Below are 26,679 nucleotides of genomic sequence, written 5' to 3'. Positions count from 1 at the left end.
GATGCCTAGTTTCAGATCTCAAAACTCTCTTTACAAGGCCATCCATTCCTTCTAGTGAGGCCATGAGAAATTGAATGTGATGTAAAAGCAGTTGCCTCTTGGGATGAATTTTCTTGAGCAGAGATGACAAGTGCGTTTGCAGGGAGAGAGCATTCCCTCCTCGACCCCCTCAGTGGGAGCTCCGGTGAGAAGGTGGCTGGTGTAGGGCAGGAGGTGGGACAGTCAGCTGGCTGGGTCATGCTGCTTCTTCCATCTGCCCCTGGTATTCATGAAGTGCTTGCCAAGTGATGTCGCTTTAATAGTCTCTCCATTTTCCTCCCAAGTCTGGACTTCAGGAAGAATCCATCCGGGAGGCAGGGGTACAGTGGGGGAGAATATACATGAAGATAGAGGTTAGGTTCTTATGACATTCTGAGTATAATAGAGATTAGATTTCATTTAAAAAATTGTTTAGGCCTTGCTGAGCGGCATTTGGGATTGATCTCTGACCAGATATATCGAACCTGTGCTCCTGCAGTCGAAGCACAGAGTCTTAACCACTGGGCCACCAGGGAAGTCTCTAGACTTCATTGTTTATCTATTTAAACTTTGTCTCAATCCATGTGGATTGAGTATCATCATAAAGCCCACTGGAACAAGCTACCGAGAAAGGCAGTGGGGTCATAGACCCTGGATTTCTCAGAGAAGGAATTCTGTCAGCTCCTGTCCATCCTGGATACTTGGATACTGTGCCTGTGTAAAGCCAGAGACGTGGGATAGGTAGAGACCCCCGACACGCACACCCAGGAGACCTTGGAGTGCATGCCTTTAGGGCTCTGAGAACCAAACAGCAGGGGACCAGCACTCTGCGTTCGAAGCTGGGGCGCCGGGTTTAAGGACTATTCTCACTTGCCTGATCAGACCTTCACCAAGTCTCCTGACCCCTCCAGGCCCACCTTCTCATTTGTGAATTGAGAACCCATAATGATGTTGGTGGAAAGGATGCTTCTTTCTTGAGGAAGCCACAAGGATGCCATCAATTAACATCTGGGGAACTGTTTCATCAGCACTCCACAGATGTAAAGTGTAGATGTGCCTACATATTCGAGACCGTCTCACCACCGTGCCTGGCAGAATGTCACAGGCAGAGGATGCGCTCAAGAAGAATACATTTATAATGTCTTTTCCTGGTTACATTTTAAAAGTCATGGTTATTTTTCTAGAACAGGATATCAACATTAAACATTTTTTTGTATCACAGATCTCTTTGAACATCTGATAAAGCCATGAACATTTTCTTCCTCAAAAAGAAAGAAAGAAAGAAAAAAAACAATCCCCCTCCCACAGCAAACTAAACCATGCTAAAGTGTATATCCCATAACATTTACTACAATATCAAGGGGCTCATAGTTTCCTCTGACGCCCATCTCAGCTTAAGAAAATGCCTGTGCTGGAGATTTTCAGGCTTCAGTTCTCTGAAGTTTGGGACAGAAATAGACTGTGTAGAAAAATGAATACAATAATGATATGTAGCATTTGGCTGGGAAAAATTCTAGAGGGAATCTCCCTGAGATTGTTGGTAGCGGTAAAGAATGTGCCTGCCAGTGCAGGAGACCCAAGAGACACATTTCCATCCCTGGGTTGGGAAGATGTCCTGGAGTAGGAAATGACAACCCACTCTAGTATTTTTGCCTGGAAAATTCTATGGACAGAAGATCCTGTTGGGCTCCAGTCCATGGGGTGGCAAAGAGTCAGACACATCTGAGCACACATACATAGTGAGTCTTATTTAAATGAAAATGTGTTCAAACTAAAGAAAGGGATTTTCTCCATACATGTGGCCACCCTCAGCTCTCTGAGGCTTTTGTGCAGAAAGTTGTGGTAAGATATCTGAATCCTCCTGTCTCCACAATAGCCTGCTATCCGGTAACAGCAGCGAGGTCTCCTTACCCCAGGGTGAGGCACCTCCAGGTCACTGGGATGCTACTCAGAGTCCAGCTTATCAGGGATCTGAGAGCCTCCTGCCAAAGGTCCTGGCTGTGTCCACCCAGGCGCATCTCAGGGGGACTGGATTTTACCTCCAGCAACATGCTATTTTTGGCTTAGCGCTGTCTTGCAAAGTAGGATTTCAGGCGTTTTGGTGAGGGGGAATTCAGGACCAGGGCCAGCTCAACAGAAGTGGAAACATAAAAACCCACAGCAAGATCCAGTCAAACCGAGTGAGAACACATCCAGAAATGCAAAAGGAAAAGGAGAGAAAATAGCTGAGCAGGGAAACGCAGCGTCACACGTTCCCCATCCAGCTGGGACCTTTGATGGAACATCGAGGAAGGTATTTGTCCCCCGGGGTGCTTCAAGCCAGCCAGGGAACTTGCTTTTAAGGCTCAGGGTGCGCTCTCTCACGTCCTCAGGTGGTTTATGGCATCTCGGTTATTGGATGTGAAAGTTTCCCCTATGAGAGATGCCCGGGTTGCCCGCCTGACCGAGCCCACACTCGCTGGGATTCCGGGACTCAGGGGCCCCCGGGAAGGCAGATGGGGGCAGTTCCGCAGGTTGGCTCCCGCGCCCCCAGCTAGATCAAGTGGCGCCGCGCAGGCAGCTGGAAGGCACCCACAGAGAGAAACCCAGCACCATGCTCAGAAAGCTCCACTCCATCCTTCACTCCGGCCCGCACAGGAAGGCAGAGGTGGCGGAGAGCCCTTACTACCACGGCCCCAGCTCCGCCGTCAGGCTGATCCGCAGCAGCTCCGTGTACGTGGTCGGGGACCATGGCGAGAAGTTCAGCGAGTCCTTAAAGAAATACCGGAGCGCCGGCAGCATGGACCCCAGCCTGTACTACCTGCAGCAGGAGGGGGACCGCGCGTGGATGCTCTCGCGCACCCAGGACTGCCTGCAGTACTTACAGGAGCTGCTGGCCTTGCGCAAGAAGTACCTTAGCAGCCTCAACGACCTGAAGCCCAGCCGCGCCCCAGGCGTCTCCTCCACCTCCTCAAAATCCTCCAGGGGCGTAAAGAAGTCTGCCGCCAAAGAAATGAAGGTAAGTGCCACCGTGGACTTCCCTGGTGGCTCAGATGATAAAGAAATTGCCTGCAATGCAGGAGACCTGGGTTCGATCCCTGGGTCCGGATAATGCCCTGGAGGAGGAAATGACAGCCCACTCCAGTATTCTTGCCTGGAGAATCCCATGGACAGAGGTGCCTGGCGGGCTATAGTTCATGGGATCAGCTGGACATGACTGAACAACTAACACTTTTTCACTTTCTTTCAAGTGCCCCCAGGAAATACTATGGACAAGAGCATTTTTCTGAGAGGCAAGTGGGAATCTTGGTTTGTCCAAGCACAGCTTAATTAACCTGCGTGTTCTGGGCACCAGCTCCAAGACCTCAGAGAGTCTCCATGGCCATTTCCCCGGCCTGGGAAGGGTGGCTTGTCCCATGTGGAGTTTTTGGGTGGAGGCCCAGGGGGAGGGACAGTTTCTGGCATCCCCAGAGCAGCCCACGAGGAGGGCTTGGGCTCAGTCTTCAGGCCAACAGTTTGCCTGTCCCTTACTGCCCACTTCCCAGGTGAGAGGAGGCTTTTATGACATTTGCATGACAGCTCATCACTTCAACACATCACTTCTCAACAAGTTATTGTTACTTTTATTAATACAATCACATCTGACAGTCCCAGTGCAAAGCAAACACTGGGAGGATTTGCTCTGTCTGTGTGAGGTGCTCAGGTTCTCAGGGGACTCAGTCACAGCCTGAGAGAGAGTCTGTGACTCTAGGAGACTGAATGACAACTTTGCTGGGCACTGGGTCTCCCTGCCCAGGCAGACCAAGCAGGAAATCAGTGAAGGGAAGGACCTGCATTTTATGGTTTCCCTGGTGGCTCAGACGGTAAAGAATCTGCCTGCAATGAAGAAGACCTGGGTTCGGTCCCTGGATAGGGAAGATCCCCTGGAGAAGGGAATAGCTACCCATTCCAGTGTTCTTGCCTGGAGAACTCCATGGACAGAGGAGCTTGATGGACAGCAGTCCATGGGGTCGCAAGCGTCAGACGTGACTGAGTGACTAACACTTTCACTTGTACTGATCACAGCGTTTGTACACATTATGTTTTTTGGAGGTAATTCCAGTAATGCCAGAAGAGAAGCAGGGAGAAAGTCCTTTGGGATCACAGAAGGACAAGCTGAGGCTCGGTGACCAGATTTTGCTAAGACCCAAATCTCACTGTTTCTCGTTCCTTTGTTCCCTAAATTATTATTATTTTTTTTATGTCTGAAGTTTGAGGCTGTTTCAAATCCCCATCAATCATTCTCCTGAGCTCTAAGGTGTTCAGAGCGGGCCTTTCTGCCCTCTCACCCCCTACCCCATCCTGGCTGCCTCCCCAGAGTGTCCTGCAGGCCTGCAAGTCCCATTAACACTGACCAATTGGTCTGTTATCAGATCTCTAGGGCTTGGCCTCACCCAACTGGTTTCAACTGTCTGCACTTTATCCCATGTGGGAGCAGTGTAAATAACCATTTGAACTCTCAAAGTAGGTCAGTGTTGGGGCCCATGGAAGTATCCTGCTCTCAGGTATGGGTACTGATCCTGCAGCCAGCCAGTTGTAGATTTGGGGGCCTGACACCCCTCCTTCGGGGCCACCTCCTCCTTCAGGGCCACCTCCTCCTTTGTGGTCACCTCCAATGACAGAGGGGGTCACCATGGCTTCTGGACTCCTCTCCAGCTTGACTATCCTGGGGTTCTCAGCTCCAGTTAGATTCGCTCCAGACACTTTGTGCATGCGTGTGTGCTAGGTTGCTTCAGTCGTGTCCGATTCTTTGCAACCCCCTGGACTGTAGTCTGCTAGGCTCCTCTGTCCATGGGATTCTCCAGGCAAGAATACTAGAGTGAGTTTCCATGCCCTCCTCCAGGGGCTCTTTCTGACCCTGGGACCGAAGCCACGTCTTTTGGGTCTCTTGCATTGGCAGGTGGGTTCACTAGCACCACTTGAGAAGCCCTGTGGTCTCTGTAGCCTTGAATATTGAGTTTGTTCTGTCAACTTGTGTGCTAGGGAGAAAGCTGGGGACAGAGTGTGAGCCCAGCTATAAAAGGATCTTCATAATGAATAGGTACCGTGCCTTCAAATCATTTCAGCGGAAATACTTCCTTACTTCCTAATCATTCTACAGAGGGTCTGAGAGGATTCATATACCAGCAGCATGAGGTGGCAACAGACATTGGAAAGCTGGGAGAGAAAAAGCATCCACAGAAAATCAAGACAGCTCAAGAAAACACGCAAATCCTACAGCTGGGTTTGGCTTTGCGCTTCCTGGGCGCTGCAATGTAAAAAGAGCAGGACTTATTTCAAAATTCGGACTAAGAGGAAGAACCATACCTATTGTTTACAGGAATCCAAATTTTTCCCAGGTTTAAATTCTAAACTTTCTCATAGAGGATCTGATACCGGGAACCATGGGTGACGTCATTTGTAACACCCTCACTGATATTTTAGTAACAATTCATCAACATGTGTATCATTCCTTCTTTCCTTCCTTCACTTAACACATACTTATTGAGCACATACTATGTGTCAGGAACTCTCCAAGATGCTGCTAAACGAGCCAAAGATCACTCTCATGGGTGATCATTCTTGTGGGAAAGGCAGGCAGTGACCCAGGAGTCAGATTTCTGGAGGCGATTTCTCAGAGCCCTGGCGGGTGGCCACCAAGTCGCACGAGGCACGTATCCTAGTGAGGAACTAGGGAAGGGACCTGGCTGTGTAACTCCTGCAGGTCTTTTGGACCCAGTGGAGGATTCAGATGCCAGAGGCACGGGGCTTAGGCGGGGAACCACATACCCTTCCAAAATCTCTGTCAAAGTCCCCTAAAGATGTGGTGCAGCTTCTGAGAGAAAAAAGCCCGTGAGAAGTTAAAGCTGTCCTGCCGTGTTTCTTGCTATTTCCCGCCTCATCCCAGCACTTTGGAAAGCGAATTGCTCTCCTTCAAGCCTGCTTTGGGGTCTGGTCTGGGACGAGGCTGTCCTCAGCCCTGGCGTGTTTCTCCCCTCACCTCGTTCCCATGGTAATGTCTTCAAGCTGCCAGAGGTCTCTGGGTTACTTCCCTTCTCTCTTTTCACTCCCCCTCAACACATCGCTTTCTCTCAAGCTTGGCTCTCTTTTTTTGGAGGGGGTGGTAAAATAAGGATAACACAGTATTTACCATTTTCACCGTGGCATTTCATAGCACCTTAAATGAGCGCTTTTCAGTATCCTCAGATTATGGGTAATGAAGTCTATCAGTCAATGAATTATGAAATTAAGTGCTTTTCTTTGATATAATATACATTTCTTTTCAAGAAAAATGTGCAACCCTGTGTACTATCAAATGGTTAACTGCCAGACAGAAATCAGAGCTCTTTACCCCAGAGCTTTCTGTAAGCTTTTCCAAATGATCAGTTATATAGACCCATGATAATTCAGCCCAAAGACAGTAAGCCCTAATTAACATCTTTTTAGAATGCTTTTCGAAAGTAAATTAGTAGAAACTAGAAAATGCATTCCTTTAAGAGGTTATGGAGGCTCTAAAAATACTTCATTTAGAAATTAGGAGAATGTTTTTATAAAATGTTTGACAACTATCTTTTATTTCTTAAAATATAACTCTCTTTAAAATTCTTTAAAAAATTAAAAAATTCCAAAAAAAAATTGAAAGTTACCATTTGAACCATTTTTAAGTGTGTGGTTAATTCCCTGGCATTAAGCGTAATGCTGTGGAGCCCACTACTATCCATTCCCAGAAAATTTTCATCAGCCCAGACACAAAGTCTGGGTCCATTAAGCAGTGACTCCGCATTTTCCCTTTCCCCTAGACTTCTGTATTCTCCTTTCTGTCTCTATGAATTTGCCTCTGCTGCTGCTAAGTTGCTTCAGTTGTGTCCGACTCTGTGCGACTCCATGGACAGCAGCCCACCAGGCTCCTCCATCCATGGGATTTTCCAGGCAAGAGTACTGGAGTGGGGTGCCATTGCCTTCAGGAACTTCATATAAATGGAATCGCACAGTGCTTGTCTGTCTGTGACTGGCTTCTTTCTCTTAGCATAGTGTTTTCAAGGTTCATCCACGTTCTCAGAACCTCCTTCCTTTTTAACAGTCCATGAGCTTGGGCTTTTTCAAATATTTATTTTGATTTATTTATCTGGCTGCACCAGGTCTTCATTGCAGCATGCGGGATCTTTAGCTGTGGTCTGTGGACTCTTTTTTTTTTTGAGTCTGTGGACTCAAAATTTTCTTTTTATTTGATGTATTCTATTTGCACTCTGTTTCTTTGAAAAATGCTGGTCACAAGCCATGACTTTATTTGATGACTCCTGGTTTTAAAAAATGGTCACAAAAAAGACTTCTAAAGTGACAGAAGGTAAAGTTCTTTGGTCATCACTCATGAAATGTTACCTTTAGACTCCATTTCTCCGTACCTGACAGTATTTTTTTTTTTTAATTAATTTTATTCTATTCTCAAACTTTACATAATTGTATTAGTTCTGCCAAACATCAAAATGAATCCACCACGGGTATACATGTGTTCCCCATCCTGAACCCCCCTCCCTCCTCCCTCCCCACGCCATCCCTCTGGGTCGTCCCAGTGCACTAGCCCCAAGCATCCAGTATCGTGCATTGAACCTGGACTGGCATCTCGTTTCATACATGATATTTTACATGTTTCAATGCCATTCTCCCAAATCTTCCCACCCTCTCCCTCTCCCACAGAGTCCATAAGACTGTTCTATACATCAGTGTCTCTTTTGCTGTCTCGTATACAGGATTATCGTTACCATCTTTCTAAATTCCATATATATGCGTTAGTATACTGTATTGGTGTTTTTCCTTCTGGCTTACTTCACTCTGTATAATAGGCTCCAGTTTCATCCACCTCATTAGAACTGATTCAAATGTATTCTTTTTAATGGCTGAGTAATACTCCATTGTGTATATGTACCACTGCTTTCTTATCCATTCATCTGCTGATGGACATCTAGGTTGCTTCCATGTCCTGGCTATTATAAACAGTGCTGCGATGAACATTGGGGTACACGTGTCTCTTTCCCTTCTGGTTTCCTCAGTGTGTATGCCCAGCAGTGGGATTGCTGGATCATAAGGCAGTTCTATTTCCAGTTTTTTAAGGAATCTCCACACTGTTCTCCATAGTGGCTGTACTAGTTTGCATTCCCACCAACAGTGTAAGAGGGTTCCCTTTTCTCCACACCCTCTCCAGCATTTATTATTTGTAGACTTTTGGATTGCAGCCATTCTGACTGGTGTGAAATGGTACCTCATAGTGGTTTTGATTTGCATTTCTCTGATAATGAGTGATGTTGAGCATCTTTTCATGTGTTTGTTAGCCATCTGTATGTCTTCTTTGGAGAAATGTCTATTTAGATCTTTGGCCCATTTTTTGATTGGGTCATTTATTTTTCTGGAGTTGAGCTGTAGGAGTTGCTTGTATATTTTTGAGATTAGTTGTTTGTCAGTTGCTTCATTTGCTATTATTTTCTCCCATTCTGAAGGCTGTCTTTTCACCTTGCTAATAGTTTCCTTTGATGTGCAAAAGCTTTTAAGTTTAATTAGGTCCCATTTGTTTATTTTTGCTTTTATTTCCAATGTTCTGGGAGGTGGGTCATAGAGGATCCTGCTGTGATGTATGTCAGAGAGTGTTTTGCCTATGTTCTCCTCTAGGAGTTTTATAGTTTCTGGTCTTACATTGAGATCTTTAATCCATTTTGAGTTTATTTTTGTATATGGTGTTAGAAAGTGTTCTAGTTTCATTCTTTTACAAGTGGTTGACCAGATTTCCCAGCACCACTTGTTAAAGAGATTGTCTTTAATCCATTGTATATTCTTGCCTCCTTTGTCAAAGATAAGGTGTCCATATGTGCGTGGATTTATCTCTGGGCTTTCTATTTTGTTCCATTGATCTATATTTCTGTCTTTGTGCCAGTACCATACTGTCTTGATAACTGTGGCTTTGTAGTAGAGCCTGAAGTCAGGTAGGTTGATTCCTCCAGTTCCATTTTTCTTTCTTAAGATCGCTTTGGCTATTCGAGGTTTTTTGTATTTCCATACAAATTGTGAAATTATTTGTTCTAGCTCCGTGAAGAATACTGTTGGTAGCTTGATAGGGATTGCATTGAATCTATAAATTGCTTTGGGTAGTATACTCATTTTCACTATATTGATTCTTCCAATCCATGAACATGGTATATTTCTCCATCTATTAGTGTCCTCTTTGATTTCTTTCACCAGTGTTTTATAGTTTTCTATATATAGGTCTTTAGTTTCTTTAGGTAGATATATTCCTAAGTATTTTATTCTTTTCGTTGCGATAGTGAATGGAATTGTTTCCTTAATTTCTCTTTCTGTTTTCTCATTATTAGTGTATAGGAATGCAAGGGATTTCTGTGTGTTGATTTTATATCCTGCAACTTTACTATAATCATTGATTAGTTCTAGTAATTTTCTGGTGGAGTCTTTAGGGTTTTCTATGTAGAGGGTCATGTCATCTGCAAATAGTGAGAGTTTTACTTCTTCTTTTCCAATTTGGATTCCTTTTATTTCTTTTTCTGCTCTGATTGCTGTGGCCAAAACTTCCAAAACTATGTTGAATAGTAATGGTGAAAGTGGGCACCCTTGTCTTGTTCCTGACTTTAGAGGAAATGCTTTCAATTTTTCACCATTGAGGATAATGTTTGCTGTGGGTTTGTCATATATAGCTTTTATTATGTTGAGGTATGTTCCTTCTATTCCTGCTTTCTGGAGAGTTTTTATCATAAATGGGTGTTGAATTTTGTCAAAGGCTTTCTCTGCATCTATTGAGATAATCATATGGTTTTTATTTTTCAATTTGTTAATGTGGTGTATTACATTGGTTGATTTGCGGATATTGAAGAATCCTTGCATCCCTGGGATAAAGCCCACTTGGTCACGGTGTATGATCTTTTTAATGTGTTGTTGGATTCTGATTGCTAGAATTTTGTTTAGGATTTTTGCATCTATGTTCATCAGTGATATTGGCCTGTAGTTTTCTTTTTTTGTGGGATCTTTGTCAGGTTTTGGTATTAGGGTGATGGTGGCCTCATAGAATGAGTTTGGAAGTTTACCTTCCTCTGCAATTTTCTGGAAGAGTTTGAGCAGGATAGGTGTTAGCTCTTCTCTAAATTTTTGGTAGAATTCAGCTGTGAAGCCGTCTGGACCTGGGCTTTTGTTTGCCGGAAGATTTTTTATTACAGTTTCAATTTCCGTGCTTGTGATGGGTCTGTTAAGGTTTTCTATTTCTTCCTGGTCGAGTTTTGGAAAGTTGTACTTTTCTAAGAATTTGTCCATTTCTTCCTCATTGTCCATTTTATTGGCATATAATTGTTGATAATAGTCTCTTATGATCCTTTGTATTTCTGTGTTATCTGTTGTGATCTCTCCATTTTCGTTTCTAATTTTATTGATTTGATTTTTCTCCCTTTGTTTCTTGATGAGTCTGGCTAATGGTTTGTCAATTTTATTTATCCTTTCAAACCAGCTTTTGGCTTTGTTGATTTTTGCTATGGTCTCTTTTGTTTCTTTTGCATTTATTTCTGCTCTAATTTTTAAGATTTCTTTCCTTCTACTAACCCTGGGGTTCTTCATTTCTTCCTTTTCTAGTTGCTTTAGGTGTAGAGTTAGGTTATTTATTTGACTTTTTTCTTGTTTCTTGAGGTGTGCCTGTATTGCTATGAACTTTCCCCTTAGGACTGCTTTTACTGTGTCCCACAGGTTTTGGGTTGTTGTGTTTTCATTTTCATTTGTTTCTATGCAAATTTTGATTTCTTTTTTGATTTCTTCTGTGATTTGTTGGTTATTCAGCAGCGTGTTGTTCAGCCTCCATATGTTGGAATTTTTAATAGTTTTTCTCCTGTAATTGAGATCTAATCTTACTGCATTATGGTCAGAAAAGATGCTTGGAATGATTTCTATTTTTTTTGAATTTACCAAGGCTAGCTTTATGGCCCAGGATGTGATCTATCCTGGAGAAGGTTCCATGTGCACTTGAGAAAAAGGTGAAATTCATTGTTTTGGGATGAAATGTCCTATAGATATCAATTAGGTCTAACTGGTCTATTGTATCGTTTAAAGTTTGTGTTTCCTTGTTAATTTTCTGTTTAGTTGATCTATCCATAGGTGTGAGTGGGGTGTTAAATCTCCCACTATTATTGTGTTATTGTTAATTTCTCCTTTCATACTTGTTAGCATTTGTCTTACATACTGCGGTGCTCCTGTGTTGGGTGCATATATATTTATAATTGTTATATCTTCTTCTTGGATTGATCCTTTGATCATTATGTAGTGACCTTCTTTGTCTCTTTTCACAGCCTTTGTTTTAAAGTCTATTTTATCTGATATGAGTATTGCTACTCCTGCTTTTTTTTGGTCCCTATTTGCATGGAAAATCTTTTTCCAGCCCTTCACTTTCAGTCTGTATGTGTCCCCTGTTTTGAGGTGGGTCTCCTGTAGACAACATATGTAAGGGTCTTGTTTTTGTATCCATTCAGCCAGTCTTTGTCTTTTGGTTGGGGCATTCAACCCATTTACGTTTAAGGTAATTACTGATAAGTATGATCCTGTTGCCATTTACTGTATTGTTTTGGGTTCGAATTTATACACCATTTTTGTGTTTCCTGTCTAGAGAATATCCTTTCGTATTTGTTGGAGAGCTGGTTTGGTGGTGCAGAAATCTCTCAGCTTTTGCTTGTCTGAGAAGGTTTTGATTTCTCCTTCATACTTGAATGAAATCCTTGCTGGGTACAACAATCTGGGCTGTAGGTTATTTTCTTTCATCATTTTAAGTATGTCTTGCCATTCCCTCCTGGCTTGAAGAGTTTCTATTGAAAGATCAGCTGTTATCCTTATGGGGATTCCCTTGTGTGTTATTTGTTGTTTTTCCCTTGCTGCTTTTAATATTTGTTCTTTGTGTTTGATCTTTGTTAATTTGATTAATATGTGTCTTGGGGTGTTTCGCCTTGGGTTTATCCTGTTTGGGATTCTCTGGGTTTCTTGGACTTGGGTGATTATTTCCTTCCCCAGTTTAGGGAAGTTTTCAACTATTATCTCCTCAAGTATTTTCTCATGGTCTTTCTTTTTGTCTTCTTCTTCTGGAACCCCTATGATTCGAATGTTGTAGCGTTTAATATTGTCCTGGAGGTCTCTGAGATTGTCCTCATTTCTTTTAATTCGTTTTTCTTTTATTCTCTCTGATTCATTTATTTCTGCCATTCTATCTTCTAATTCACTAATCCTATCTTCTGCCTCTGTTATTCTACTATTTGTTGCCTCCAGAGTGTTTTTAATTTCATTTATTGCATTATTCATTATATATTGACTCTTTTTTATTTCTTCTAGGTCCTTGTTAAACCTTTCTTGCATCTTCTCAATCCTTGTCTCCACGCTATTTATCTGTGATTCCATTTTAATTTCAAGATTTTGGATCAATTTCACTATCATTATTTGGAATTCTTTATCAGGTAGATTCCCTATCTCTTCCTCTTTTGTTTGGTTTGGTGGGCATTTATCCTGTTCCTTTATCTGCTGGCTATTCCTCTGTCTCTTCATCTTGTTTAAATTGCTGAGTTTGGGGTGTCCTTTCTGTATTCTGGCAGTTTGTGGAGTTCTCTTTATTGTGGCTTTTCCTCGCTGTGTGTGGGTTTGTACAGGTGGCTTGTCAAGGTTTCCTGGTTAGGGAAGCTTGTGTCGGTGTTCTGATGGATGGAGCTGTATTTCTTCTCTTTGTTCAGTCGCGCTCCTTTCGAAGAGTTGGATTGCTTTTCTGGGTGCCTGATGTCCTCTGCCGGCATTCAGAAGTTGTTTTGTGGAATTTACTCGACGTTTAAATGCTCTTTTGATGAATTTGTGGGGGAGAAAGTGTTCTCCCCGTCCTACTCCTCCGCCATCTTGGCTCCTCCCCCCTGTGGACTCTTAATTGCAGTACATGGGATCTAGTTTCCCGACCAGGGAGCCAACCCAGGGCCCCTGCATTGGGAGAGTGTAGTCTTAGCCCCTGAATCACCAGGGAGCTTGGGTTTTGATGGGAGGTGAGGAGGCAAAGTTTGAGATTACACTCGGATTTTGTCCGGAGTGCTCGTCAGCACTTGGGGAATTCCCTGAGGATTGCTCCCCATATTTTTAGGGTCAGATGAACAGGTGAACAGCCGACATCCCTCTGTGAGAACTCAGCCACCCAAGGGGACCTGAGCCTCACCCACCCACAGTGTCTGGGCTACCGGGGAGGCAGTTTTGGGTTGGCTGCAATGCACTCAAGAAACTCTGCCCAGAAGGTTTGGGAGGAAGTATTTTCCAAAGCTAAGGTTCCTGGTCACCTACCCCAGTCCAAAGAAATGTCTTTATTTCTGTGTGTCTTCTAGCTCTGAGCAGCTTGGATTCCCGATATGTCTGCCTGGATGAATGAACCAGCTCTTCAATGTACAGCTCTCCCAGCACCAATCTCCTTCCCCCCTCCCCCCTGAGCCCCCAACTAAAGAAATTCAACTGCTACAAGAATAATTTAAACAGAGCCAGTGGAATTCTGAAGAATGCCTGCCAAATGTGATTGATTTTTATTTAAAGTAGTTTTGCTCTGATAATATATAGCTTTCAGAATAAATTTTCTGTCATTGGCCGTTCAATCCTGGTGCATGAAATAAGACCATGTCAACAGCAAATAGATTTTTTTTTCTCCTCTATGGTAGAAAGCTCTAAATCCAATTCACCTAAGAAGATCCTATATCCACCTATAAATGGCATATGGGATGGGGAAGCAGGGCCTGGATTCCCATATACCCCTGGGAATTATTTTTCAGTTCTGTTGGGGGGAATTTCTGCAAACATGGTGATACAAAAGTGCAGGTTTTCTGTGGGCATCAGTTACTGGAGGTCTCTAGTACTGGGCCTGTATCTGGTCGGCAGAGTTAAAGGGCAGTAAACATTCAGTATGAACTGCAAAGAATTTCTATTATGCTTGGCAGAGCTCCCCAGAAGATGACAGACAGTAAAATAATGACGGATAACAGAGTATCCAATTCCTCAGCCCCCTCAGTCAGATCACAAGATGGGTAATTACATCCCCAATCTATCTTCCAGACACCTGCTGCTTGCTCGGCTTAGCAACAACACTTCCCCCTCCCATTTCCCTCTCCACTACACCCCACTCACCCGGCTAACTTCTTGTCTTTTTAAGACAGCAGAGAAAGCACTGCCCCAGGCAGCCATGTCTCAGGTCCACAGTCTACCACGGTGAATTTCTCTCTTCCTTGGGTCTGGCCCTTAACTCAGCACTTAGCTCCCAGCACCTAGCACTCAGCACACAGCCCTGTAATTGTCATTCATTTGCTGTGTCTGCTACTGGCCATGATCTCCTTGAATGGAGTCACCATGTCTTATTTATCTTTTTATCTCCAGCTTCTAGTGAAGCCCCAGGCATACAGTAACTCAATAAACAAATAACCTGAGAAACCCCAGTTGTAATTTAAAAAGAAAACTGAAAGGTTTATGGGAGACTTGGTTTTCAGTGAGTGGAAAATTATCTTTTGTTTTTAATAGAGTAGAGTATATTTGGGTGTATTCAGATGAAATGATAGCCTAATAATTAAAGCATCTCATGTGTAATGAATCCGAGTTTACTATCAAAAGGACACTTTTTTTGGGTAAACATTTTTTCTAAGGTATATTTACTCATTAAATGAAATTTATAAAACACAGAAAAGTTGAAGAAAATTGAAATAACTTAGAGCATATCATCCAGAATAATCACTCTAAAATGTTTAAATATATTTTCTTTCAATCATTTATTTCTTGTATGGTTATAGATATGTATAGTAGTGTTGCCAGATAAAATAGAGGATGTCTATTTAAATTTGGATTTCAGATAAATGATGGATTTAAAAAATATAATTATGTCCATACAATATTTGGTATATATTAATACCAAAAATTTATAGCTTATGTAGAATTGAAATTTAACTGCCATTAAGTTTTTTTAGTTCCTGAATTTGGCAACCTTTATGTATGTATATGTATAAATTTATTAAATTTGGCATATACCATATACTTTTAAATAACTTATATCTTGGGTTCTTTTCTATCATTAACTTGTTTTTGAAAACTGAACTTTTAATGGCAAAAATTTAACTCACAACCCTTTAAACAATTGTTCAACATTGTGAATGAATTCATCTTACTCTGTCTATAAAGGCATCTTTTGGACAGTTATTCCTTAGTGTGATTAACAGGTCAAAGGTTAAAAGTCATTTTTAAAGGTTCTTCTACATATTGTTTTCCAGAAATATTTTATAATTTATGCCTTCATCAACAGTGAATTAGAAGGCTCTTCTTCTTGTATTTTATCAACACCAAGTAGTGTCATTAATTTTTAAAGTCTATTGATTTAATAGATAAACTGAATTATCTTATGTACTCGTTTTGAATTATTGCTTGAGCAAACAATGACCCTCTTGTTTTATCAAACCAATGTGTACTGTTGATTAATGGATTGCCCATTCATGTCTTTATACATTTTGGCTCTAGGAAACTTTTTTTAAAATTTATATGGATTCACGTCAAGAATGTGAGCACATTGTCTGCCACATGGTTAAAAATATTTTCTTAATTTTATATATAGTTTAATTTTACTTGACAGTACAATTTTATATATCATTAAAAACATTACCAGTTTTTTTATGTAGTTAAACGTATCAGCTTTTGTCTTTGATACTTCTTTGTTTCATGCTTAGAAATCCCTTGTGTGTCTCAAGGTCAGTTACGTATTTGCCATTTTCCTCCTTTTTTTTTTAGTAGTTCCATAAAAACCCCAGACCTCTTATCTATCAGCAATTTATTTTTACACATAGTGGGAAGTGAGAATCCTATTTGAAATTTTTCCCAGATAGCAAAGATTCAACACCATTTATTGACAAATCTATCCTTCTCTCATTGGATTGTAATGTTTCACTTATCATGTGTGAAGAGTTTTATACTATGCTTCAAGGCTATTAATTCAGTTCTATTAGTTAGGCTTCGAAGAGTTTCATAAGTGTGAGCAAACAACATTTACTTACTGTTTTGCTAAAGTGAAAGGATTATTTAGGCGACCTTTAAGGGGAGGAGTGGAGAAGGTACCAGGTACTAGCAAAGGAAATAATGGTTTTAAGATTATAATGCTGGAGAAAAAAGACAGCTTGTCAGACCGTGAGTCTGCAACCTCTAATACCAAACACAGAAGAGGTACAGCTATGCTTCCAAAATGATTGTACCGCTTAGCTATAAGAGGTAATTCCCAGGTCTAGTTACCCTATAGTTTGTGCCAAACCCTGCCCTTCCTTTTCATCTTTTTGGTCTGATTTTTCTCAGCTGTATTGTCTACATCACTATTTGGTTGTTGTTTAGCTCGGACAAGTCTACCAATAGCTTATCTATTGAAAACGTGGATGTGGACGTGTGCACGTATGTATTTAAATTTCAGTGATTATACCTTTCCCCACGTTGTTTGTCAGATCCACAGTTCTTATGTATTGTTTTTTACTGAAGCATAGTTGACATACAGTGTTGTGCCCATCTCTGCTGTACAGCAAAGTGACTCAGTTATACACCTGTACACATTCTTTATAATATTCTTTTCCGTTACGGTTTATCACAGGATGCTGAATATAGTTCCTGGTGCTATAGCATAGGGCCTTGTTGTTTATCCATCCTGTATCTAATAGCTTCCACCCGCTAATCCCAAACTCCTAGTCCTTCCCACCTCCTTCCACCTTGGCAACCGTGAGTCTGCTCTTTATGTCTGTGAGTCTGTTTGTGGTTTGCACATAGGCTCATTTGTGCCATATACAGTTCTTGTTTCTTAAGCTCCCATTCGTTTATCACGAACCCCTCTTCAATGATGGGTACACATTTCCCAGGTGTTGTGATATAAAAGGGATAAGAATAACGTTGGATTTGATCATAAATAACAAGGATGGCATTCCAAGGATGGCAGAAGCAAAGAGGATATATTTGAGCTTTTAAGGTTTATCCTGAAGGGCTACTTTTGAGAACATTACATTGCTTATGGAAAAATTTAAACTGGTTTGCATTTCATTTCACCCTGCTGAATGAGCCAAGGGAAAATGATCTCTCCAAGCCAGCCAGACCAGTTCCACACTTGATCCTGTAAATTTCATCTCAATGCATTGACATTTTGATTTCCAGATGTTTTTAGCTCAAGGTTGTATTATCAATACTCCATAAAAATAAGGGGTACAGAGTTCTCAAAATTTGTCAGGTTAAATCCAAAGGTATAAGTTAGCATCATAAAAACTGTTGGAGAATATAAACATTAGATGATAGCATGTTTTTGAACCGTGGTGTTGGAGAAGACTCTTGAGAGTCTGTTGGACTGCAAGGAGATCCAACCAGTCCATTCTGAAAGAGATCAGCCCTGGGTGTTCTTTGGAAGGAATGATGCTAAAGCTGAAACTCCAGTACTTTGGCCCACCTCATGCAAAGAGTTGACTCATTGGAAAAGACTCTGATGCTGGGAGGGATTGGGGGCAGGAGGAGAAGGGGACGACAGAGGATGAGGTGGCTGGATGGCGTCACTGGCTCGATGGACGTGAGTCTGAGTGAATTCCAGGAGTTGGTGATGGACAGGGAGGCCTGGCATGCTGCGATTCATGGGGTCGCAAAGAGTCGGAAACGACTGAGCCACTGAACTGAACTGAACTGAACTGAATACAGCATACATTTATTCGTTCAACAAATTACTCTGTGTCAGGCACTGAAATAGGTGCCCAACATTCATAGATGGAAAGACAGCACATCTGCCCTGATATAGCCCATAATCTGAAGCACCATCACCTCAGCATCTGGCCTGAACCACACTGATGTGTTCAAAGAGAAGTGGGTAGAATAACAATGTTGGAAGCGGGGTGTATCCTACAGCCTGTGTCATGTAGGCAGTGGTTGGCAATGAGAGAGAGAGTCAGTTGCACAGTCATGTCCGACTCTTTGTGATTCTATGGACTGTAGCCTTCCTGGCTCCTCTGTCCATGGGATTCTCCAGGCAAGAGTACTGGAGTGGGTTGCCATTTCCTTCTCCAGGGGATCTTCCCAACCGAAGGTTCAAACCCAGGGCTCCTGCATTGCAGGCAGATTCTTTACCAACTGAGCCACTAGGGAAGGAATTGAGTATCTATCCAAAGACAATCTATCTGTGAGTGTCATTTGTCAAAGTTATTTCATAGACAAGGTTGAGAATCACGAGTCTGTCATATGACATCCCTTATATGTGGTATCTAAAAGGAAATGATGCAAATGAACTTACTTACAGAACAGAAAGAGACTCACAGACTTGGAGAACAAACTTGTGGTTGCTGGGGGGAAGGATGGGGGAAGTGATAGGGAGTTTAGGAGGGTCAGGTACACACTATATATATTTATATGCTATATTTAAAATGGATAACCAACAAGGACCTATACCTATTGTATAGCCCATGGAACTCTGCTCAATGTTATGTGGCAGCCTGGATGACAGGGGTGTTTGGGAGAGAATGGATATGTGTGTGTATGACTGAGTCCCTTTGCTGTTCACCTGAAATGATCATAGCGTTATTAATCAGCCATACCCCAAAACAAAATGAAAGGTTCAAAAACAACAAGAATCATGGGCCTGGTGTGCGGCTATGAGGGTTTCATACAATGTTGCTGTCCACACAAACATAGAAAAGCAGTGCCCGTGTCTCTCTGCTGCAGGGTGAAAGTGTCAGAGAGGAGGTGCCACGTGAGGTGGCCCCTGGGGAGGTGAGGGGGGTGGGCCCCAAGCACGAGAAGGGAGGAGGTGGCGCGATGATTCGTGGTGGTCCTCTTGGCTTTGGGTGGGCTTAGAACCTATCCAACCTACCCTAACCTCTGACAAAATGTTGCTGCTCACACTTGCATGTTGGTTTTGGAGCATCCAAACCTCTTGGAGACAAACACTGACAGATCCCAGAAGAAAGTAAACAGATCAGAGAAGCTGAAGGACCCAAAGGGCAGGTGAGACCAGGCAGGATGGGAGCGGATGTGAAATGCAGAAAAATACACTGCCTTGGGGGACTCAAACATTACAGTGAGGAATACAGTGGAGTTTGGTTTGGAAAAGTGCAAGGTTTCATCTGGGGAAAGTAATCTGAGACCCAGGCTTGTTGTGAAGGAGTCGGACAGGGAGGCTTGGAAAATGATGACCTTAAGGCCACTGAAGGTTAAATGTGAAAGGCAAACTTGAGTGGAGCTGGCAACGTAATACAGATGCTCTCAGGGAATGCTCATTGCCCTGGGGCTGCACGGGCTGAAAGAACACGAGCCCTGGGATGCTCAGGCTTGAGCAGGTGCCCCAGAAAGCAGGTGTGTAGCAGTCTTTCCAAAGAAGTAGCCGAAAAATTCTGGGCCAGGAAAAGTCAAAATGGGAAGGAAGGAAGGAAGGAAGGCAATCCACTTTTATTTAAGAGTATTGAGTTCAGAGAGGGAGAACTGGCTCTCACCCAACGGTGCGGGTGACTGAAGTCCCATTTTGTCCAATCATCGCTTTGTAAAGTAGACTTTCTGTGATCTTAGCCTGAGCCCTAAACCCTGAGCTTCAGTTGATGTAGCTCCTGTGCTAGTGGTCTCACTTGGAGACCAAGAGAATGTCTTAATAGAGGCGAGAAAGGCCCAGGGGAGCTGCAGAAAAGGCGGGGAAAGTCAGAGTCATCCTGAGTTTGAAAAAGGGCTTGAATAGGCCCAGGGAGCCTGGACTTGCAGATTAGCCTTGGTGTCACCAAACCAGGCTCGTCTACCTAATTCACATGAAACCCAAATGCTGAGATGCCAGGGTTTGCAGCCAAGAGAAGGTTTATCCACAAGGCAGCCGAGCGAGGAGATGGGGGACAAATTCAGATCTGCCTCCAGGAAAGCAAGGGGCTCTCAGGTATTTATGGGATAAAGAAGCAGGGTGGCCCGGGGCTTTGGGAGCTTGGGGAAAAGTGACTAGAAATAAGGAAAAAAGGGAGCAACTGTCATTCTGTGCAGGCATAGCTAGGGTACAAGCCTCTGCCTGCTCAAAAATGCAGGCGCTTAGCATCATCTGAGGGAGAAAGAGCTGTCTCAGCCACGTCCTGATGGTCAGATAGGAGCTGGTCAGATAAGGCGTTCAAGGCAGAGGGACTAGCAAGCGAAAACACAGGGAGCTGCCTCCAGAGATGAGCCTTCCGGTCATCCGACTGTGGGAGGGTGGCCTGGCCGGCTGAGTCCATACAGACTGTCAACCAGTCCCTTAGTTTTCCATCCCCATCCTTGGTGTCCCTGGCGCTGCCAAGTCTGGAACATTTCTGGTTTTAAGGGTCAAATTGTCCTGCTTCTGAAGTGCTTCCAATTCTGCCCGTGCCCCGCCCCATGCCCGCCCCGCTGCCGCTCTCTGGAAGGCAAGTTCCTCTGCTCTGTTCCAGCAATTCCTCCTCTTCAGCTGCATTCCATTTGCCAGGAACTCTTGGCTATCTCTCTCACTGACCACCTCTCTCTTGTTCTCTTTGAGTTTTAACCGCCCCACCCCTTTCATTTTCATTTGCTCTTTGAATGGGGCAGGATAACTACATATGAACAGTTTTCCACTTTTAACAGAAAAGGTTCAGTATATTTTGAGATACTTCAAAATTTTTCTCCAAGAATACTTCTCATAAAAGGAAAAAAAATCCACTATTTAAAGATGCTTCTTGGGAATTAGCTGGTGGTCCAGTGGTTGGGACTCTGTGATTGCACTGCAGGGGACATGGGTTAGATCCTTGGCCAAGGAACTAAGATCCTGCAAGCTGTGGCATGGCCAAAAAAAAAAAAAGTTCCCTAGTGGTATAAAATGCATTTTTGTTGTTGTTCAGTCACTCAGTCATGTCTGACTCTTTGTGACCCCATGGACTGTAGCACACCAGGGTCCCCTGTCCTCTACTATCTTCCAGAGTTTGCTCAAAAAATGTATATATTTCACCAAAATCTTATGCGTGTATAAAGATGTCATCCTTTAGTTTCCTAACATGCAAATCTGTGATTAAATCACTTTCATTTTTAATACCATCCCACTTTCAAAAGGGTTTCCCTGATAGCTCAGTTGGTAAAGAATCTGCCTGCAATGTGGGAGACCCCGGTTCGATTCCTGGGTCAGGAAGATCCCCTGGAGAAGGGATAGGCTACCCACTCCAGTATTCTTGGGCTTCCTTTGTGGCTCAGCTAGTAAAGAATCTGCCTGAAATGCAAGAGACCTGGGTTTGATCCCTGGGTTGGGAAGATCCCCTGGAGAAGGGAAAGGCTACCCGCTCCAGTATTCTGGCCTGGAGAATTCCATGGACGAGTCCATGGGATCACAAAGAGTCAGACACGACTGATCGACTTTCACTACTTTCACAATGCGCACAAAAAATAAAAGAACACTATACTTGATCCAAAGAGCCCAGGTTAACATCTATTGTCTCTTTTTCCTCTCTGAGTTCTCTCACTTCCTACATTCTTTGGGGAGTTTTTTTTTTATTAGTTCACCTGTTGATTCTGTGTCTTTTGTCCTGAGTTCTCCCCCAAAGTCCACCACAGTGCTTGGACTTCCATGATGCCAGTCACTGGTGACTGACTGGGGGCTGTTGTGAAGATGATGATGGTGATGAAGAGGAGGGGGAGGAGGAAGGGGAGGAGGAGGAGGATATCCTGAAGGAGAATGGATCAGGACAGAACCCGGAACCTGGTCTGACTTTCAGTAGATTTCTTAAACACTTTATATTGTATTAATATCATTGCTTTAACTTTTCAAACAATCATACCAATTTAAGTGTATTCCACGATTGAACCTGAAGTTGGCCACTTTTCTTACTGACAACCTCTTCTGGACTGTTTTATTTTCAAGATATCTCATCCCCTCTTTTCTGCTGTGAGCATCTCATCACCGGCCCCGGGGAACTGGACAATCTCCTAATTGGGCTTATCTGCAGGAGACAGGCCAAAGAAAGACAAATTATTTTGCCTAATGGCGGATAACAACAGTCCCTGATCAAGACAGAGGCAGATCGACTCATCCTTTTATATCCCTCCCCCGCCCCCTGCCTCCCCTTGAGATAACGGAAAATCCACCAACTATGGCATCTGTGGATCTGGAGTATCTACCTTCCTTTCAGGGGCACTTCTTCAAATTTACGTGCAAACCCGCAACATCTCTTAAAATGTTCAGTTTAAGCAACATTTGGTCCTTTTCAGCATCCCTTGCGGAGGGTGCTCCGAGCTGGGCTGGCTCACGCAGCTCTGCCCCTTCCCTCTGCCCTTCACCCCTAGCAGAAACCCACCCCTAAGAAGTACTCCCAGTTCAGCGCGGACGTGGCGGAGGCCATCGCCTTCTTTGACTCCATCATCGCAGAGCTGGATACGGAGAAGCGGCCGCGGGCTGCGGAGGTTGACCTGCAGAATGAAGACGTGGATTTCGATGGTGAGTGCCATCCCCGGGGGCGGGAGGTGGGGGTGGATGGGGTCTGTGGACTGGACTTCCCCTGATAAAGGGGCAACTCTCATTTGCAAGCCAGAGCCTGGCCCTGAGCTCGCTCTATGTCTTGGGGTTCTGGCTTTGGCCTCCCCCACACTGGGGTACCCCCTTTAACCCTCGGAGCCCTGTTTGGACAAAAACTCCTTCTCTGTGGGGCTTCCCTGGTGACTCAGCTGGTAAAGAATCGGCCAGCAATGCAGGAGACCTGGGTTCCATCACTTGGTGGAGAAGATCCCCTGGAGAAGGGAATGGCTACCCACTCCAGTATTCTGGTCTGGAGAACTCTTTCATGGATAGAGGAGCCTGGTGGGCTATGGTCCTTGGGGTTGCAAAGAGTTGGACATGATTGAGCATGCACGCACGCAGGTATAGTCCATGGGGTCACAAAGAGTCGAACACCACTGAGTCTTTCTCTGTGGTCCATTTTTCATAGCTGAGGTGCGGTGGAATTTTTAAGACTCTATGAGGGAAAGCAATAGGGCAACAGTTCAAGCAAGGGATGAGGTGGGGAGTTGTTAAATGGGTACAGAGTATCAGTTTTGCAAGATGACAAAGCTGTGGAAACCTGTCACACAATGATGTGAATATACTCAACGCGACTGAATGTACACTACAAGATGCCTCAGAGGGTACACGTTATGTATCTGTTACCAGAATTGAAAAAAGAAGAAAAGGGAATGAAAGTGAAAGTGAAAGTCGCTCAGTTGCGTCTGACTTTGCAACCCCATGGCATATACAGTCCATGGAATTCTCCAGGCCAGAATCCTGGAGTGGGTAGCCTTTCCCTTCTCCAGGGGATCTTCCCAACCCAGGGATTGAACCCAGGTCTCCCGCACCGCGGGCCGATTCTTTACCAGCTGAGCCACAAGGGAAAAGGGAATAGATAAATTATATTTAACCTATATATTATCTTTAACCTGTATATTTGATTATGTAGGTTGGCCCTGGACAGCACTGTTTGCTAGACCTGACTCTGATCTGTCACCATTTGTCACCACTCTGCACCCTAACCCTCCCCACCCCACCACCCAGTGCTCCCTCTTGTGGCCCCCACCGGCCACCACTCTGCAAGGGTGTGGCGGGCGGGAGAGGGCCAGGGTGCTTGCTCAAGCCCAGCTTGGACTGTTGGAGAGGGTGGGGTAAGGTTGAAGGTGATGCTCGTCTTCTGGCCAAGGTGTATCACTGGCTGCCTCCTGATGGAGAGCAGACAACTCCACCACATTCATGGGGTCGAGCCCACATCCAGGATTCAACTGTCAGTTTCTTTAGTCTTTGATTGGCTCTCGGGGCTTCACTGGTGGCTCAGTGGTAAAGAATCTGCCGAAAATGCAGGAGACTTGCTGGAGATGCAGCTTCAATCCCTGGGTCAGGAAGATATCCTAGAGAAGAGGGCATGGCAACCCCCTCTGGTATTCTTGCCTGGGAAATCCCATGGACAGAGGAGCCTGGTGGGCTGCCGTCCATGGGGTCGCAAAGAATTGGACGTGACTGAAGCGATTGAGCACGCACACCCATTGAGGACATAGGTGATATCTTCAGAGTTAAAATTTTTTAATGGAAATGACTTTATGTGTTTTTCTCTGATAACAAGAATAACATATGTTCATTGTGAATCAAGTGAGTCAAACAACATACTAAAGCATAAGGAAGAAAGTAAAGCATTTGGCCTGTAATCCTACCACCCAGAGATAATAATCACTGTTAATGTTTTGGTGTATGTTCTTTCAGAAAGGTTTAAACATAGACTCACTTTATTATTCTTTTTAAACAAAAATAAGATCTCTTGCCTATTTTTTCATCCACTCTTTTCACTTACTTTACAATACATCGAGGGCATCTTTCCAAGTCCAAAAACATAGGTCTGTGTGCTTATCTTTAATGGACACATGCTTGAGCATTTTCTCCCTGCCCCGTAATTGCAGAGTTGAATCATTCCCTTTGCTCGGCTCTCTGGGCCTTCTTGGTGGCTCAGATGGTATAGAATCCTCCTGCAATGCAGGAGACCCAGGCTCGATCCCTAGGTCAGAAGATCCCCTGGAGAAGGAAATGGCAACCCATTCCAGTATTCTTGCCTGAAGAATTCCACGGACAGAGGAGACTGGTGGGGTTCAGTCCATAGGGTCGCAGAGGACCGGACATGACTGAGCGACTAAGCATGAGCACGCTGGCACAAGCTGGGCCTTCCTAAGCATTTACCATTTTACCTGTGTATTTATTGTGAGTTCTCAGCCCGAGTTGCCCGCTCCGTGACCTTCCGCTCCCCTCTCCTCCCCATGGTGAGTCCTCCTCTCCCGGGGCCCGGCTTCTCTCTTCCAGTGGCCACCAGCTCCCGGGAGCATAGTCTGCACTCTAACTGGATCCTCAGGGCACCCCGACGGCGCTCCGAGGACGTCGCAGGGCACACGACAGCCGGCCAGTTCCGGAGGAGCACGGAGCGCCGGACCATCGGCACGCAGAGGAGACTTGAGAGGCACCCCATTTACTTGCCCAAGGCTGTGGAAGGGGCCTTCAGCACTTTGAAATTTAAGCCCAAAGCCTGCAAAAAAGAGTAAGTGCTTGGGCCACGGACTGTAACCAAGATGTTCTCATGTCCACCAGACTCTTGCGGGGTGCTTCTTAGGTGCCCTGAACCCCATTCTGCATGGAAAAATTGTTCGTATTTGGGGGGAGGGAGGTCTTAGTTAAAAATTTTTGTAATAGCTTACACTTCTATTCTAGCTTGGTTTACCTCTGTCCCCAACCTTAACTGTCCCTTTAGCTCTGGGTCTGCCTCCCTTTCTGGCCACTTAGCCCTCATGCTTTGTCCATCCTGTTTCACTCTTTCCCCCAGATGTCACTGATACTCTGTGTGCTACAGATTTTTAATGACAGTTTGGGGTTGACGCAGGCATAGCACCACGAGGGAACCAACCCTGAACCAATTAGATGGTCCTGCCGTAGAAAGGCATCACCAGGCTGGGATGAAGGTCTTCTTCCTGGCCGGGTCTGTGCTGGCCGTCTTGTCATCATCTCTTGGCCTTTTTCCCTGCAGATCCTCCTCTCCCAGGACGAGTTTCCGTCTCTAACTCCCAAATCCCTGGGACTCACTCCTTCAGAGAAATACGTGCACACTTGCTCTGACCACCCCAGGCCACTCTGCAGGGAGCTCGCCTCTCACAATAGAAGCGCCTGTCTTGGCTTACCCTCCCCCCACCCCACCCATCTTCTTTTGTTTCTCTGCAAGAGCCCTCCAACTCTGATGGGTTCAGGGGTTTTCTACATCGCCTTTTGCCTCCTCCATAATAAAGGACCATGTACTGGACATATTAAACCAGGACTCAGCCCTCATCCCCCATCCTTCCTCTCCAAGGTCAGGTCCCCCCACAACCCTACGATGACACAGCTGTGTCCTCCATGAGTCCCAGCACAAGGGGAGCATCCGACAGGCTCCATCAGGAGGGTAAATCAGAGCATCCTTTCCCTGTGAGACCAACCAAGCCAAACCGAAGCCCTCTGCCTCATTCCTCCCTTCCAGCCTCGGGAGCTCCAGACAGATCCTCTTCAACTTCTCGGGAGAAGATACGGACTGGGACTCGGAGCTCTTTGCGCCAGAGCCCCCGGCGTCCCTGGGGGAGGACCACTATGAGACGGAGAACCCCTGAGGGCAGTGGCTGCTTCGGGAGCAACTCTGGGAGCGGACAGTGCCCTGACGGCCTCAGCTTGGCAGCCTGGCCAGGCTGGGTCCCCCAGAAGGAGTCTGCTTTCAGCAAAGCAGCAGGTGTGTGATAGAGTTAAAGATGGGTCAAGTCAGGTCCTTGAACACGTGGCCTGCCAGTGCCCAGTCAGTGCCAAAGACATCTGCGCGGCCTCCAGGAGGGCCCGCCATAGGGCACTGGCGGGGCTCTGCTTTCTCTGCACGGGCAGGTGGGCCAGTCGTTACCACCCTATTGGTCTTTAAGAGCAGAGGGAACGGAAGGTCCAGGCTCACTCCTGGCCTCCCCTGGTACAGGGGAACATCCCGCTTGGTACTGGAAACCAAGAAACGCACCCATCCACTCATATCTGAGCCAAAATTTTCAAAGAGAGGCGACTCCTCTGTCCACAGGGTTCAGAAACCCTCTGGTCACCTACTGAAATTGCTTCTCTGCAGAATGCTGTTTGGGAAGCAGCTGGTTCCCCCCCAC

General features: G+C 44.7%; 1 protein-coding gene across 1 annotated transcript; it reads left to right on the top strand.

The window, feature by feature from the left end:
• The first annotated feature begins 2,611 nt into the window (after positions 1-2,611).
• C12H13orf42 (chromosome 12 C13orf42 homolog) lies at positions 2,612-26,157 on the top strand. Its single transcript, XM_070799948.1, has 4 exons — positions 2,612-3,016; positions 22,315-22,462; positions 24,833-25,064; positions 26,031-26,157. The coding sequence occupies exons 1-4, from the start codon at positions 2,612-2,614 to the stop codon at positions 26,155-26,157; spliced, it is 912 nt and encodes a 303-aa protein (XP_070656049.1).
• The last annotated feature ends 522 nt before the right edge of the window (positions 26,158-26,679 follow it).

The sequence above is a fragment of the Bos indicus genome, chromosome 12, assembly GCF_029378745.1.
Source record: "Bos indicus isolate NIAB-ARS_2022 breed Sahiwal x Tharparkar chromosome 12, NIAB-ARS_B.indTharparkar_mat_pri_1.0, whole genome shotgun sequence".
NCBI lineage: Eukaryota > Metazoa > Chordata > Mammalia > Artiodactyla > Bovidae > Bos > Bos indicus.
The sequence above is the reverse complement of the archived record's forward strand: the minus strand, read 5'-3'. Positions and strand labels throughout refer to the sequence as shown.

Excerpts from the sequence above, each read along its gene's own strand:
- C12H13orf42 (XM_070799948.1), top strand. The coding sequence starts at position 2,612 with ATGCTCAGAAAGCTCCACTCCATCCTTCACTCCGGCCCGCACAGGAAG. Across the intron at positions 3,017-22,314 it reads CTGCCGCCAAAGAAATGAAG|AAACCCACCCCTAAGAAGTA; the intron begins GTAAGTGCCACC and ends CACCCCTAGCAG. Across the intron at positions 22,463-24,832 it reads TGAAGACGTGGATTTCGATG|TGGCCACCAGCTCCCGGGAG; the intron begins GTGAGTGCCATC and ends TCTCTCTTCCAG.